This window comes from Chrysochloris asiatica, unplaced genomic scaffold, assembly GCF_000296735.1.
Source record: "Chrysochloris asiatica unplaced genomic scaffold, ChrAsi1.0 scaffold00116, whole genome shotgun sequence".
NCBI lineage: Eukaryota > Metazoa > Chordata > Mammalia > Afrosoricida > Chrysochloridae > Chrysochloris > Chrysochloris asiatica.
Window position 1 is genome coordinate 2,053,058 of NW_006408634.1, and position 16,539 is coordinate 2,069,596.

At 43.9% G+C, this 16,539-nt stretch overlaps 1 protein-coding gene across 1 annotated transcript in view; it reads right to left on the reverse strand.

The window, feature by feature from the left end:
* The window catches only part of LOC102821181 (NACHT, LRR and PYD domains-containing protein 2-like), a 20,729-nt gene extending 4,506 nt beyond the window's left edge, over nt 1–16,223 (reverse strand). The window contains exons 1-8 of the mRNA XM_006868302.1: nt 15,941–16,223; nt 13,398–13,442; nt 7,844–9,431; nt 6,216–6,386; nt 4,770–4,934; nt 4,331–4,501; nt 3,886–4,053; nt 3,112–3,282 (exon numbers count right to left, since the gene is read on the reverse strand). Of these exons, the coding sequence (XP_006868364.1) occupies nt 3,112–3,282; nt 3,886–4,053; nt 4,331–4,501; nt 4,770–4,934; nt 6,216–6,386; nt 7,844–9,431; nt 13,398–13,442; nt 15,941–16,223 (2,762 nt within the window). The remainder of the gene's footprint in view (nt 1–3,111; nt 3,283–3,885; nt 4,054–4,330; nt 4,502–4,769; nt 4,935–6,215; nt 6,387–7,843; nt 9,432–13,397; nt 13,443–15,940) is intronic.
* Between the last annotated feature and the right edge of the window lie 316 nt (nt 16,224–16,539).

Consider the following 16,539-nt stretch of genomic DNA (forward strand, 5'->3'; position numbering starts at 1 on the left):
GGTTCTACAACTTGCCCAGGGAAATAGGCCTCATGCAAAGCCTTTACAGAGTATAGGACCTTAGGTGGAATCCTGGACCTTAGGTGGAATCCTGAGTCTCATCCACAACCTTGAGAGGTGAGACATTCCCACTAGAAAGGACAAGCAGACTGGAACAGCTACAGTGACAGAAGATACATTATACTCAGAGAAGTAGTTACTCTAAATACCAACAAAGAAGGAAAGAGTCTTCAAATCAAATATTAATGCTATTCCCTCTGTGCACAGAGGGGACGGGAACTTAGACATTGGCTATCTAAAATGAGGGGACAATAAAGGCACGAAGTGACTGGCTTACAAGGTTTCAAGAGGGAGCTTAGTTAAGAGTGTGGGGGGAAAGAAAGTCCCCACTGAATAGCTGTCATCTTGTCTAGATTGAGTCTGGTGAAAGGAGATGGGGATAAGATTCGTAAGATTCAGTAGTGAATAACCGTTATCATGACTGTCACAATTATAAAGGTAGAAGTTTTGTAACAAAAAAAGGGGAGTGGTTAATCTTACTGCCCAGAAACAGAGGACCCTAGGACCACCAAGAGAGAAGCGCACAAGCAGAGTGCAGGACCTTATCCAGAGAAGCAGCAGCGCCAGAGATGGGGGCAAGGAGAGGGGGAGCGACTGAGGACTCTAGATTCATGGACTAAGAAGAGAAGGATTAAGAGCTGGTGGCCAGGAGCAGACTTGTACAATGTGCCTTTTGCAGATGTAAATTATATATGCCTGAGTGTGTTTTTTTGTGTGTTTTTTTAAAAAGCTAAAGTAAATAGAGAAAAATACTTTGAGCTGATAGTATATGGAGGGGATTATAATCAATGTAATGAAACAAGCTATATGAATGGGGTTGAATGTGAAACTGATGATGTGCCCTGTAAACTTTCACTCAATCCACAATTAAAAAAAACATTAAAATAAATAAAAGGCGGGGGGAAACGGCTTAATGTTTAGCCTCTGAAAACACTAGTGGAAGATCACTGTTAGATATTCTGAAAAAAATGTGCACATAAACAGCACCAGAATATGGTCAGTGCTGAAAATGAGTTCCTCAGCTTGAAAGGTACTTAAAACACAACTGAGGAAGGAAGACTGTCTCCTCAATGAGTTGAGGAATGACAAGAATGGTGCAGATTTCAGGGCCTTCTTGTGAATGGGGCACAATTCAAAATGGGAAACAGGTATAAATACCAGTAATTTTAACATGGGATCTATGAGTCTAGGAAAATTAGAAGTTGACAAAAATGAAGTAGAACACAAACAGGTTATCTTAGGCATTAGCTGAAATTGACAGATAAAAAATGGCTAACTAATACTGTATCACACATGGTTTAGTATGGTGGAAGTGAAAAAATTATATGAAAGAATAGCATCACATTCATCAAAAGAATTTTATCTGTGATGGACTATCCTTAAGGCCTATAAGGAAGACCAGTTAACCACTAAACCAGTAACTATAAAACGAAGAATTCAATATATAATTTTTTTTCAGTCTGGAACCGAATGCAAAGATTGGAAAACAAGAGGTATGACCAGTGGTTGGAAAATATGGTCTTGGTGATTGAAATGATGCTGGCGATCACATGCTAGAATATAATAAAGGACTATTAATTCATGGACTTCACCAGACTGAATACAGAGAAATCAAATAGATTACATCTGTGGAAAGAGATGGTAGAAAAGCCAGAACAAGGCAAGGGCAGACCTATCAATTGCTCCTATGCAGACTCAGGCTGAAGCTGAAGAAAATTAACAACAGATCCAACTGAGATCAATATAACTTTGAATATATCCTACTTGAATTTAGAAAGTCATCTCAAGAAGAGACTTATGCATTAGGCATTGAAGAAGACCAGAAGAGTTGTTGGATGACATCAAGATCGAAAAAAGCAAAAGGTCACTTAAAAGACCAAAAATATTTGTTAGAAGAGACGGACACTTGTTTTCTCATGTACAGATACTTAAGCAAAGTAAGAATTGAACAGAAAAATTCCAAAGGGCAACTTAAGACAAAGTATTAGAATGAAATGTGCAAATACCTGGAGAGTAAGAAAACCACAAGGTAGACATCCGCTCAGCACTTCTCAAGCCTCAAACTTGCAATATTAAAGCATTCCATGGGCAAATATTGAATGACGTAGAATTCATTAAAAGATGGAAGGAATACTCACTCAGTGTACCCAAAGGAAAAGGTCCATGTTCAACCATTTCACGAGGTAGCGTATGATCAAAGCCTCGAAGGAAGACGTGCAAGGTGAACTGAAGACATTGGTAAAGACCATGACGGCTTTGGGAATGGATGGGATACATATGGAAATGTTTCTGCAAACTGATGCTCAGCACTGGAGGATGCCAAGAAACTTGGAGAATTGATTGGAAGGGATCGGTTATTTGTGCCTATCCCTAAGAAAAGTGGACCCAACAGAATGTAGACAGTATCATTACTATCACGCATGCAAGAAAATTCCGCTGAAGATAATTCAATAGTACACTGACAATGAATCGCCAGAGGATAAAGCTGACTTTAGATGAGGACATGGAGTGAGGGGTATCACTGCTAAGGTCAGGTGGGTCTTGGCTGAGAGCTGAGAATACAATATCTTACCTGTGCTTTATTGACTATGGAAAGCCTTGACAAGCTATGGATAAACACAAACTATCAAGTAACTGTGCTTGAATAGAACAAGGTGGAGCCATGGTTATAAAGTTGTATACCAGAATTTTCTTCACCATACTCATTCGACGGCACTTAACAACATACTCATTCACTATCTGTATGCTGAGCAAAGAATCCAAGTTATGTGAAGAATGTGCCGTCAGCATTAGAAGACTCAGTCATCTGATCTGCAGATAACAAGCATGCTTCCTGTTAAGTGAAGAGGACTTAAAAATAGTACTGATGAAGATCAAAGGCCACACAGCCTTTGGCATGGGTTGTACACTTTGCCATTAGACCCAAAATAACGTCCCAGATAAGAGATGGGACGTGTCAACGACTCCATTTTGCTTGGATCCATTTTACAGTCATTTGCATTAGGCAAACCTGCAAATTTCTCATTTCAGATAGAGACAAATATATTTTACCAGAGACATTTCAGGTTGCACACTGGATCCTTCAAGGTCTCACACAGAGAAATCAGGCCCGTAACTCCTAAGCGATTCTGCCCCAAATCCAATTGCGTCAGGCTCGACTTTTTTAGGAGAAACTTTGCGAGATGATTGCAGCCATTGTCTGTTATTTCACAGCAACACAGCCTGGAAGTTTAAAAAAAAACAACAAAACTAATCACACACGGACACATCTGTTGGCCTAGAGCTCTAACACCATGATCTTCCAGTCAATTTTAATCATGTGTAGAAACTCGGCGATGAAGACAGTGTAGCAGGGTAGACAGATCCAGATAAATTCCAAACCTCTTGCTCTCAAAGTCAATTGCAACTCATGGGGATCATACATGTTAAGCCCACAAGGCTCCTTGGGTGTGCTCTGTTTCCAGAAGCTTTTCTTCTCTGGTTCCACTGGGTTGGTCTGAACTAAGTGACCAGAGTTAGGAGCATTTTGTGAAACCAGATTATGTCACCCATAAGTCTACTAGGCTGAGTCCAGTGTCCTAGGACTGGACCAGTTCCTGTAGTCAGATTATGGTACCTTACATGGAAAAGGTACCAGGCTCAAACTTGATATTGTGAAGGTAGACAGAATTGGAGAGGGGTTTCCTCAAGTCGGGTGGGCATAGGGTGGCCCTGAACAGACCCAACAGTATCTAAGAGCAATGCCATTACAGTGTTTCTTTTAAGAGACACCGACACACACAGAGAGCCCCACCCCTAAGGTTAAGGCAGCCAGTGGAGACTTACACCAGGGTCTGCAGTTTACAGTTGGGGTCACTCAAGCCCTTACACAGAAGCTGCACCCCACCATTCCCAAGCTCATTCTTGGCCAAGCACAGATGTGTCAGCTTCTTTTTTCTGACCAAAATGGAGAGATCCTCGCAACAGCCTTCTGTAAGACGACAGTTTTCCAACCTGCAGAGTTATTACAGAAGCGTTATGATGGTAGGAACTCTTTCCGAGTCCAACCCTCGCTGCTCCCAGATGCTGCAGAGTCCTCAGTTACAGCATTCTTCCCTCTTTCCTGTGGTGGTGGGTCACTAACAGGAAGGGACAGGGAGGAGGGCCATGGGCTTGGGACCAAGGGTTTCTATTAAGTGCCATGGAATCGGCTCTGTTCAGTGACTGGTATTATTTCATGGCCCAGACCTCAAACGAAGATGCGGCTTCACAGACTACGAGAACGACTTACGACAACCTCTGCAGGGAACAGTTTGATTCCTTCAGCGATTTACACAGCAGCTTTGCACCATCATCTGAGAGCTCATTGTCCGTGAGGTTCAGGCAGGTTAACGACTGGTTGGTTTTCAGGGCAAGTGAGAACTCACCCCACCGTGGAATGGTAACAGAACCAACCCCCAACCTGTATGGGAAAACAAGAACAAGGCAATGGGGAGTCATCAAGGCAAGCGGTCGGCCCCCTTCAGGGTAAGCCCCTTTCCAAGACTAAGACTCAAGCCGAATAGACATGTGTTCTTGCTGGTCTACAGATAAGGGCAGTGGGGGGGGAAAGGAACAATGCAGTTGTGAGCTAAGTCCAACCACATTCAACAGACTCTTGTCAAATTCAATTGAGACCTGATTGGCAGCTTTGTTTGGATGCGGAGCTCTTAGCGATGGTTAAGACACACCTGAGGTATTGCAGGTTACTTTCTGGGTAGGTCAAGATCTGCGAACATAACAAGGGCAGCATATTCAAGCCATTGCTTTGAAGGGTCAGATGGGTTAGAGTCTTCTGGTTACAGAAAACAGCGCAGAGTTCCTCGTAAGCATCAGCAGGTGAAACGTTGTTCAGCCTAGACAAGAAAGACGAAACCTTGAGTTTCTGGAACGATGCTGGTGTGTAGCTAGAAACAAAGGCACAGTTGTTAAGCCTTAGAAATTTGAGGTCATTTCATTAAGTCACCTCAAACTATGAGAAAGGGATACCCAGTAGCTGTGCCATGACAGGGGAATCGGCTGGGAGTCTTTCTGTGAAGAGATGGTGATTGTTCCTACCACTGAAATCACCAATGCCGGGAACTCAAGTCCCATGCTGCTGCTGTTAAGTGCCGTGGAGTTGGTTCCGACCCATAGTGACCCGGTACAGGGTTTCCGAGGCTGTAAATCTTTACGGGAGCAGAAAGCCTCATCTTTCTCCCACGGAGCAGCTGGTAGTTTTGAACTTCTGACCTTGTGGTTCACAACCCGATTTGTTAACCACTACGCTACCAGAGTAGCAGACATCAAATGCTAGATGAGCTTTGAGCATTGACCATCTCTACATGCAGAGGCCTCAACCAGGTGACTGAGCACTCGCACCCCCCCCACCCCAGGGACTCTTGGTCATCACCATCTTGTGGGGAGGAGGGGTGCTCTGTTATCTATTAAGTAGGAGTTAGGAGTTAAGGCTGCTTCTTTCTAAAGATGCTACCATGCACACAAGACGTTCACTATGTCTCACCAAGAAAACTCTTGGTATGTGCGATGGAGTTGGTTCCGACTCATAGCGTCCCCGTAACAGGGTTTCCGAGGCTGTAAATCTTTACTGTAAATCTTTACAGGAACAGAAAGCCTCATCTTTCTCCCGTGGAACAGCTGGTAGTTTCGAACTGCTGACCCTGAGAGGTTAGCAGCCCAATTTGTAACCACTACACTATCAGAGCTCCTTCAAGAAAATATCCAGCCCCAAATTTCAATAGACGCTAAACTCTGGTTTACCTCCGAGTGTCATAATTAAATTAGAACTGACCCAAGGATCTTGATGTCCTTCCTACATCCCCTGCCTCACACTTACGGTGTATTTTCTTTGTCTAAACCTTAGTTCATATCTTCACTGAAGTTACTGTAATGACGGGAACCCCCCCCTTCAATGCCTTGTATTTAGGACACCTGGTTAGATTCTGGTTAAGTGCCACCGAGTTAGTTCCATATTGACCTTGCATAGGGTTTGAGGAACGGCTGAGTTTGAATCGTTGACCTTGTAATCTTAAGCTAACCCTCCGGCATCACACTCCTGGGACAGGGATTCAATTATTTTTTTATTGATTTGATATGAAAACACAACTTAGATCCAACGAGTTCTGGCTTTTACTTACGCCACCTTCTGGAGACCGTTTGTCTTGGAGGCTAAGCATTCGGCCAGAATCACCACTGCGTAGTCCTTCAGGTAGCTTTGGTTGACTTCCAGAGACGTCAGGTTCTTGTTTGAAGTGAAGGCCGCACACAAGTCCATCCAGGTGTCGAGAAGGCGTTGCTCCCTCTGGTACCTTCAGGGCACGGACAAGTGGAGGAGACGCTCAGATGAAGAATTTACATTTCTGGATATTGATTAAAACTGCAAAGTACGTAACCAGGTCTATCTTCAGAGCTGCCTCTGGGTGGGCTATAAACCTCTAACCTTAAACAGTCATGTGAGTTAACCATAGGCACTGCGTACCCTCCAGTGTGAACTGGATAATTCAATGTTTAATACCACCATCCAACACATGACTGTGTCAGACATTGCTGGACCAGTGATTATATTAAAGTCCTAAGGCCATCATGGGAAAAACATTGAGAGCAATATATGTTGTCAAGTAGGGGGGTTATTTGAAGACTTACTTAGGGGTGTTATCTTTACATATTAACATGTAAGCTTAGTTTTTAACTACTGAAAAAAGATGGGGAGAATGGTGCTGGACTTAACATGTGTTGGCTTCCATGAGCCAGAACCAACGTGACAGCGTCTGAGAAAAGCCCGGTTAGTGTGGTGGTTCCACTCCATAGTACAAAGACCTGGTTTTCTGCTCCCATGAAGTTTATAGCTTTAGTTCTAATTCCATGAAGTTCATTACAAAAGGATGAATACTACGTGATCATAATAAACATGATGTGCATATTAAGTGCCTTGGAATCAGTTCTGACTCAGTGATCCTGTACAGAGTTTCCCCAAGAGTAGCTGGTGAATTTGAAACCACCAACTTAACCTTATGGTTCAAATGGACCTTACAGTCCAGCGAGTTATCCCAGAGTGCTACCCAGAGATGTAAGAAAATATAAATCAGTTCAATAGGGGTTACGAGTGGTTGGAGAAAAAGGGACATAGGGTAAAAAATAAGAAACTTATAGATTTTGTTTATGGAGATGAGATTTGACAAAGGACACTGGTTAATGCTTACATAATCAGTGATGCAAATGATCTCAAGTTACGTATGTGAAAAATGTTAAATCGGTGATAAATGATGCTTACTAAAGTGGGAATGGAGTAAAGAGGTCCCAATTCATAATCCTGTCATGCTCCTCATCTTGAATGCTATTAACAGAAGAGGAACAACAGCTCCGTAGGATAAGCACTGGACTGCTAACTGAAGGTCTGCAGTTCAAATCCACTACTGGTTCCTAGGAAAACGATTAGCGGCTTGCTAGGGAATCGGAACCAACTGCAAAACCAGGTGGGCACTTAAGAGAAAAGCAGGAGAGTGTGGTCTTGAGTTGTTCAACTAGTTAAGTGCTGGAACAATCAGGTTGTCAGTTGGAAATTCACCCAGAGGTGCCTCGGAACAAAGACCCGGGGATCTGCTTCTGAAGAGCCTCGAACCCCCACTGGACAGGCTCGTCTCTGCCCACAAGTCGGAACACACTCAACAGCAACAAACAAGGAATGAAGAGTCTGGCCTCGTTGCAATGGACCATGGGAGGAGGCCGAAGACCAGCAAAACCAGAGTGAAAAACGAGTCCCCCTTACCTCTCAGGCTGTGATTTCAAGGATTTATGCTGCACAAACATCTCCTTTGTTACCTTCAGCGAAAGCTTCTGCAGATTGTGACAACCCTTGAGACAGAAAGCTGCATGTGTCATGTCGATTTCATCTCTCAGGTGGAGAGACAGTTCGGTGAAAGGGGCCATGGCGTCCCTCACAAATTCCTCCTCCTGAGATTCATAGAGGCAGCGGAAAGTGTCCTTCATGGCCGACCACAAGAAGGGTTTGGACTTGATGGGCTTCACTTTCCATGTCAGCAATTCCTCTTTGACCCCGCTTGACACTCGGTAGCCAAACTTTGTCTCCAGCTCCTTGGCACTGTTTTTGCTCAAGAGGCCAAATATGAAGTATCCTAACTGGGTCAGGTTGGGGTTCTTCAGTATTTCTTCAGTGGTGAACAGCTTTTGTATATCCCCAATGTCCTTCCTGTGGTTTTCCTGGTCTTCCTCCTCACTCCCTAGAATGTAAAATATGGCGGCTAGAAACTGCTGGATGTTGAGATGGACAAAGGAGTAGTAGTTTTCGTTGTCTTTGTCCTTCTGAATGATATTTCCTAGGAAAGGGCTAATCTCGGATTCCTTCACACCAAGGCAGTTGACATCCTCCCCTGCAAATAAAGATGTGTGTTTCCACACACCCCTAGCTGCCAGGAGACACAGAACCTTCAACGGGGCTTGGAAGCTCCGACTGGGGCAGGCGCCAGGTACCCGCGAGAACTGATTGCACAGGACATGCAGGAATAGAGATGTGGTGGTTTGACACGTGGCAGTGGGGTCCTCCCGTTTCTCCATCTGCAGCTTCAGACACTTACAGACGAGCCAGCACATTATGGGTGCCGAGCACATGGGGAACAAAGCTGTATGGCTCTTTATCAAGTCAAAGGCTTTCATGGCTTCATATTCATCTTCGAAGTTTTTCAAGAAATAGTCCTTCCTGTCCGTTTCTGAGAAGCCTTCAATTTTTATGATGACGAGTGGCTCTCCCATCAAGAGCCGGAGTTCCCTCAGCGCCCAGGATCGAGTGGTGATCAGGACTGTTGCTCTGGGCAAGATTTTCTTCGTTAGCAAACTGCTCAAGAGGATGGGTACCGGCTTCTGTGTCTTCAAGTCATCACATATATCACGGATCAGCGCTCCAGGGGAGTAACTCAGCTCATCAAAATCATCAATGACGACCAGGACGTTCTGTGACTTGGCGATCACCTCCAGAGAGGCGTCGTCCAACTCAGGACAGTCCTTGGCAATTAGCTCAGCACAACTGCATGGCCCCATCTGGTTGAGTTGCTTGCAGTTGAGATAGAAAACAAATTGGAATCTCCTGGCGAGGTTGCCATCTGTCCATTCGGTCATCAACTTCTTGGCCAGCGTACTTTTCCCAACACCAGCAGCCCCGTGCAGCACCACGGTGTGGGTGAGTGGCCCCGTAAGTATTTGAGGATTGCAGAATGGGATCAATGCCTTGTATCTCTCGGTGACAATAGGAAAGTTTCCAGTGGCTTCAGGGCAGAAGTTGTTCTTCCAGATTTGATCAAATTTGGTCTTCAATTCAGTTCTAAAGTGATTTGTTGTAACATCTGTGACATAAGGTAGGGGGACAGACAAGGGATAGTTTCTTACTCATTAGGAAAGTGCTTAAGGTAGTAAAAGGTATAATAAATAAAGGCTTATACAAATTACAAAACTCAGCCCAGGAAGAAATGATACTGACCGGGATTTGGTTTTTTTAGTATCATATAGTGGGAGGTTTCTAGGTTGGTGGCATCTTCTACCTTAAAATCTATAAACCGAAACAAACAAAGACTAGAGTTAGACTTGGCAGAAAATAAAGTTATGCTTCCTGTCACAGAAACATGATACAAACAGGCTCTAAGAAGTTCAGGGCGTAATCCAAATACTCTACCCATATTGTGTGGCTAGAAGGTACAATGTCTGTTTGTGGACATGTGAGCAATAGGACTCATGACCACTTAAAACAAGGGACTTGCTTGCAGAGTCATAGGAAATAGACAAAACTCAACATATTACATTACAGCTGCTTTTTTAATAGATGTGTTGTTAAATCCTGAAGAATGTTCAGGTCTTTCTAAGCCAAGGTATGCCTGGGCCATTAAGAAACTGGAAAAAGCCAAGAAAAGAATTCTTCCTTAGATCCTTCAGGACAATTGGCTCTAACAGATTCTGGACTTTTATTCTCCAAAATTATGAAATAAGTTTTAAAACCAAAACTCAATGTTATTATGTAGGGGGTGGGGTGGGGTGTGTGTGCTCTTCTAAAGGCTTCTAAATGGCCATCTAAGGAGCAGCAAGTGGTCTCAATTCACACCTGAGGCAACAGTTGAGAATAAAAGGAGATGGAACGTGTAGTTCGCTGCCTTCATGAACAACTGCCTCATTTTATCACGAGACCCGAAAAACTAGATTGTGCCTAGCTATTGTTTCCAAATGCTAAGACCAACATCTAAGATTCCACATAAGAAATCTTGAAAGGGGAAAAAAATGCACAGCAAAAAAAAAAAAAATCGAAATTCTCCTAACTGTTTACAGTGTGGGTCTTGGAGGAACCCTTGAAATTACTGCTGAGATCTTTAAGCTTAAAACAAAAACTGCCGTCTCAAGAAATTTTTTCAAACCAAGGTAATTGGCCTTCAGCATTACTTTGCATTAAGATCTATGTGTGTGGGAAGGGTCCAGAGGAGGTTTAAGGGACAGCAGATTTTATATTAATTGGGGAGAGGGGAAACCACTTGGGTAAATATTAAAGAATGTAACTCATCGCACTGAATTCTTATACCTGCAGGACGTGCTGAACTGGTGTACGTTTGTCAATGCAATTTAAGATTTATCAGTAGACAACAAAACTCTATACTACATGCGTTGTTTTTAGCGACCCTGTATAGTTTCTGAGAAGCCGGTGATGGGCAGCTTTGAACCGCCGACCTTGCGGTTATCAAGTGGTGATGCAGTCTGGTGCATTAACCCACAGCACCACACCAGGACTCCTATACTACTTATAGTAAATAGTTTATTTTTTCTCCACTGAGCTGGAGAAAGTTTTATCAGGAGAATAGGATGGTCTCAAATCTTTACTCATATCCTGAGTAGCAATTCCAACAGAGCCTGCTGTGGTCAAGTCGGATGACAACTCAGGTAGGTATCCACCCCGCCACCCAAGGAGTCCAGGTGTATGGTACAAGCACTGGACCACAAGGTCAGTGTGAACCTCCATGACCAGTGATTCACTCACCAGCCATTGGGTGGAAACAGTATGTAGTTATGTGCCATTGAGTCAGTTCTGACCCATAACGATCCTGTATAGGGTTTTCGAGGAGCGGCTGGTGAGCTTGAACCACTGACTTTGCAGTTCAAACCATATACAGAGTCACTATTAGTCTTAATTAGTTATCTCCCAAGAAAAACGTAGGAGTACGTTTATAAGTCAAGAAAGTACGGAAAGAAAAAAAAAAAAAAAAAAATCTAAGTGGCGAATGGATAACCAGAGTGTGGTTTAAAACCAGCGCCACTCAGAAATAAAAGGACTAATATGATGGTCACAATGGCGCAGGTGAGACCAGCATTCAGCCCCAAAGGGCCACTCGTCCATAAAAGACAAATCCAATCACCAAGTAGATTAAGTGGTCACCTCCAGGTGGCAGCCTACACAGAAATCACCATAGGGATCGTGGGAGTGAAGGGCCGATTGTAAAAAAAAAAAAAAAAAAAAAAAATAATCGGAGAGTACTGGAGAGCTACTTCAATGCAAACTTACTAAAAATTGTATATTTACTGTCAAAGTTGATAGTATTTAAGTATACGTCAATGAAACAATAGCTGTCAGACTATCAGAAAGATCAACTGCACCATGCAATGAATGTTCTTTAGAAGGAAAAGAGATTTGGGCTTGCCTACCTTGTTCTAACTAGCATGTGCTCCAACGTACCAGCTTTTAGGAAGATAGCACAAGACTGGCAACATTTGTTACAAGGTCAGAGCCGACTCAGTGGTAACTACACCTCCAAGAATCCAAAGATTGATCACTAAGTGAATTTAGGCTAGTTGTGTATGTCTGTGTTATCTCGGCTATTTAGCAAAAACAGCCTCTACAATCTGAGAGGAATGCCCTACACACACGTATCTTTTGCTGAGAGCCGAACACCCGATCTACTCCGAAGTCCACCTTCCCTTCCATTTCGGTTCTTGTGGGTAGTGAGCATTCTCCAGTAAAATGAGATCTGAGAGACGAATTCCCAGGAGTGGGAAAGGGCAGCAGAGGCCTGCTTCCCCCTGAAACCCCCGCATCCCCTTTAAGCATACTCAGCATTTATTTGAGGCCGAAGACCAACCTGGAACTGCTTTTAGCATTTCTTCTAGGTCTTCCAAGTTTGACTTTTTTGGTTCTGGAGTTGGCATCATTTCTGGAGAAAGGGAAAAACAAAAAATTTATGGGCTTGTTACAATGACACAACTGAGAATTCTGGGAAATGGTGGGACTTTAAAAATGGCTCCACGCTCAATCACGCGGGTCTCTAGTCTAGATGATATGAAAATAATGCAGTACTAGATTAGATCACTTCCCCCCTCAAAGCCAGGTTAGGAAGGAACACAGCAACATGAACAAAGATCTCAAAAGCAACTTTGGGAAAAATGAACTGGTGAGTCAACGGGCCCCCTTGGGAACCCTAGATAGATCAACAGTACTTAACTAGCCTAAAGGTCGGCAGTTTGAAACCACCCTGAGGTACTTCCCTCAAGAGACTTGTATGGTGGGATCTGCTTCTAGGTCAGTATTGGAAGTTTTGAATTCTATATGCTCTGCACATGTGATTGACCATGTGACAGTCAGCTTTACAACAAAATCCAAGCCAGAAAGGCCAGGACTCTTGGCGACCTTATGTGAGTAGAATTTCATCTTATAGCACTCATTACGGGTTGAGTTAGGTCTTAAAAATCCGCACGGTAGCTTGTTGTGGTTGGAATCCCATTTGGGACTAAGCCGTCAGGGCTACGTAAGGAGACCGGGTCAAGAGAAAACACAAGTGAGCAGCAGAGATGCCAAGTCACATGACTATCAAGTCACATGACTGTCACACCTAGGAGCTCAGGAAGCACAAGGACCCACCTCCAGAGGTGACAGGAAACCTCCCCCGATAGCAGGTACCCTGAAGTCAGACTTCCTGTTGAGCTACCCTACCCCACTCGTACCTGTTACGGCAGCTCTAGAGAACGGAGACGGAGATCACCTTCAGCAGCCAATTTTTGAGAAATAGATCATACCTTTCTTCTGAAGTCTGTGTGGACTCGGACGCCAACCACCAGTTAGCCAAGCATATTACCCAATTTAATCTAATTCAAAGGGAAGGCTCATTCTTTCCCAAATGCAGAACTGCCTTTATTTTGAGCTTTTCACATCATGTTATTATAGCCAGCAGGACAGTTAAGTCCTTCCTATACTTCCTGCATTCCTTAATAGTCTTAATGCTCAGTAGGACTCAAGTAAGTCACCAAAGTTTCAGAATCTCAAACAATTGCACAAGACGACTTACCTACCATAGAGGCCTTTATTTCACGAAGTGATTTCACAGCAGATTCTGAAAAAGGAGAATTCTCTTTCAGAAGCAAATCCTGTTAAACAGCGAACTCTTGGGTTTCAGAGATTTCTATTTTCATGTTCGTAGGAGTCCTGGTGTGGCACTGTGGGCTAATGCGCTAGACGGCAAAGTCAGTTTGAACTGCAAGGTTGGTGGTTCAAGCTCACCAGTCACTCCTTGGAAACCCTCTAGAGGGTCACTATGGGTTGGATAGCACTTTTCAAGTTCAAGTTTGTAATCTCCAGAGGCCAGGTAGAGTTGGAAAACACCCTTGGGGGTCCACAAAAGACAGTAATCTGTTTAGCTAGGAACCCTGATCCAAGTGGGAATACTATTGGCATGTGTTTTCAAGAGAAAAGATAGCTTAGTATTATGGATCCAGTTATTGGAGTTGGATCCCCAAAAACTAATATTGAAGCCATGACTCACTCCATGTTTGCAGCTGTGAGCTCTGGAAAGAGGGATTTGAGTTTTGATAATAAGGTCATACACCAATCGCTGTTATGAGCTGAATTATATCCCCTAGAATACGAGGAAAGTGCTTCAAAGAGTTTATGAGAAATAGGGAGAATAGATTTTTTGAAGTGCCCTGGCATTATGTTGTAAATCTGAACTCCTATACCTATGTTAGGAATCCGGGTGTGGCACTGTGGGGTTTGCACTGTAACTGCAAAGGTTGGTCTGAACCTTAAGGTTCGTGGTTCAAAACCCTACAAGAAAGAGCCCAACCGACTGTATAGCACTTAGAATTTCACTTGAGAAGGAGTTTGTTATGTTAACAAATAGACGAAAGTGCTGTGGAATCATAGCTGTGTAAGGTTCCCGAGGAACAGGTGGCAAACAATCTCCTCAGAGGATAAAAAAATTCAAGCTAGCAAGTAGTAAACATGAGGAAGACAGCGGCAGACGCTCTGGAGACAGGGACCTCCTCCGGGGCCTATAGAGACGAAGCTTTCCCCTGGAGCTGGCATCCTGAACCCCTAAACTGAGAAGCTGACTGCCATCTGTCACATGAACCCAGTATGTGCTGTTTCAGCTATAAGCCAACTCTAGATAAAACCACTTGTTTAGGGTACATCCTTAACGAGTTCTAGCAGACCAGAGTGCAAACACATGAAGATAGATGCCAAGTAGGGGTCGTCTGTCTAGAAACCATGGAACCAAGGCGTACCCAGAGTTACTGACAACATCATCATAACTGCCAATACCCGTACTCGGACTTTTAGCCTCAAAACCTGAGAGACCATTTGTTCTTTAAAACCACCCACTTGTGGTATTGGTGGTACAGAGGCACTAGGGGGACTGAGGGAGCCGAGCAGTTTGAAATATCCTGGAGTGAATGCGCCGCCTTAGGGCCCTGCTGATCAGGAGCCCTGGTGGTGTAACACCGGGTTAAGCATTTGGCCACTAACTGAAAGCAAGGCAATTCACAGCACTAGCCGCTGCAGGCGAGATTTACAGTTTCAGAAACCCTAAGGAATTCTACCTGGTTATGGGGTTCACTATGAGTCAGATCTGACGGTACCGAAGGTGTGTAGTTGCTGTTAAGTGTGGACTAGTCGGTTCCAACTCACAGCAGTCTAGCGCTTAGCTTACAGCTCCGTGCCAGGATTCTATCTATATATTGATGTTGAAATCCTATAGACACATGAAGTCTTATACAGGAGCAAAAGCCAACACCACAAAAGGGATCAGCCAGGTGAGGGAGTCTCATGAGTTTCTTCTCAAAGTTCTCTCTCTGTGAGCTTTGGAAAGATCTAGAATCTCCTCCCACACATGACGGGTACCAGGTGTATGGAATTCCAGCAGAGAGGGAGTACTGCAAATAGGGAAAGCTTATGACTAGAAGGTGCTTGGGATATGACAAGCAGGTGACCGACCAGTAAGGGGCGTGTCCTGGAGGGCCAGTTAGAAGTGGCCACAACCTACTTCTAAATAGACTCTGCTTCTAACACTGGCCGTTCAGCCATTAGAGGTGCAGGGGGCAGTCAAGAAAAATCGGCATCTCACACACTGAAGCCTTCGTTCAAGAAGGAACAAAGCTCCACCTGGCTGGAGTCCTCTAGAGGCCAACAGCCTTCAGATTCAATTCAATTCAAAGGCACCTGGAAGCAAAAGGAGGTACAACCTCACACTCAAGACGCAGACACATTTGATGAAGGCCTGGCATCTCTCAAGGTCTCTGGGTAGCACAAACAGTTTGCACAATTAACAGATGGCAGGCTTTGAACTCACCCAGTGGTAGCATGTAATAAAGTTCTGGTGAATCGTCTTGAAAAAGCTAGTCACCCAAAGCCTAGAGGCTAGTTTTACTCTGTATAAGCAAGCAGGCCTTCTCCCGAGTCGGAATCTACTCCTGGGCCACCAAAAACATTAACAGTAGCATTTGTTTGGAAATAGGTAGCTTCTCCAAAGCCCAAGGTTATTCTTGCCATTTCTAAAACCCAGGAGACCACTATTCTTCCCCCAACCCACCACGTGGGCCATTTTCTCCTCACCTTGGATTTCATCCATGGCTCTCTTAGACAGATCGACGCGGTTCATTTTGTCAAGAATCTGGACGGTCACCATTTCCGCCCAGTACTTGCGGCAGCCGTTGAGAATTTCTGCCAGTTGCTTCCCGTTGGCATCATCGATCTCAGTCTTGGGGAACTCTTGCTGGTGAACTATACTTTCCTGAGGAAGGGACTTCAGTAGAGATTTGAACTGACTCAACTCCTCCGCGTTCAGCTCTTCCAGAAGAGGCTGCAGGTTGAAACCAACCCGTGGATGATGCTCCATCTTGTCCTGCGCCAAGGAGGTCTTAGGGAATCAATATTAAAGGATTAAGGTCTGTGAAGTATGAAAACGAAATAGTTTAAAGGACTATTGGGGGTGGGGGAGCTTCAGAAAGCTCATAGAAAAAATGGAATTTCTCCAAACTTTTTGAAGTCTCATGATCTATACGGGATCAAATGGCAAACAAGTGAAAGGATTAAATATACTATACCTCCTATATTTCTTATGTTAATAAAGAAAAACTTGAGAAAGTTGCCTAATACTATGAAATTCTACATGTAGAAGATATTGAACCAATGCATAGAAAATTAGTTGGCAA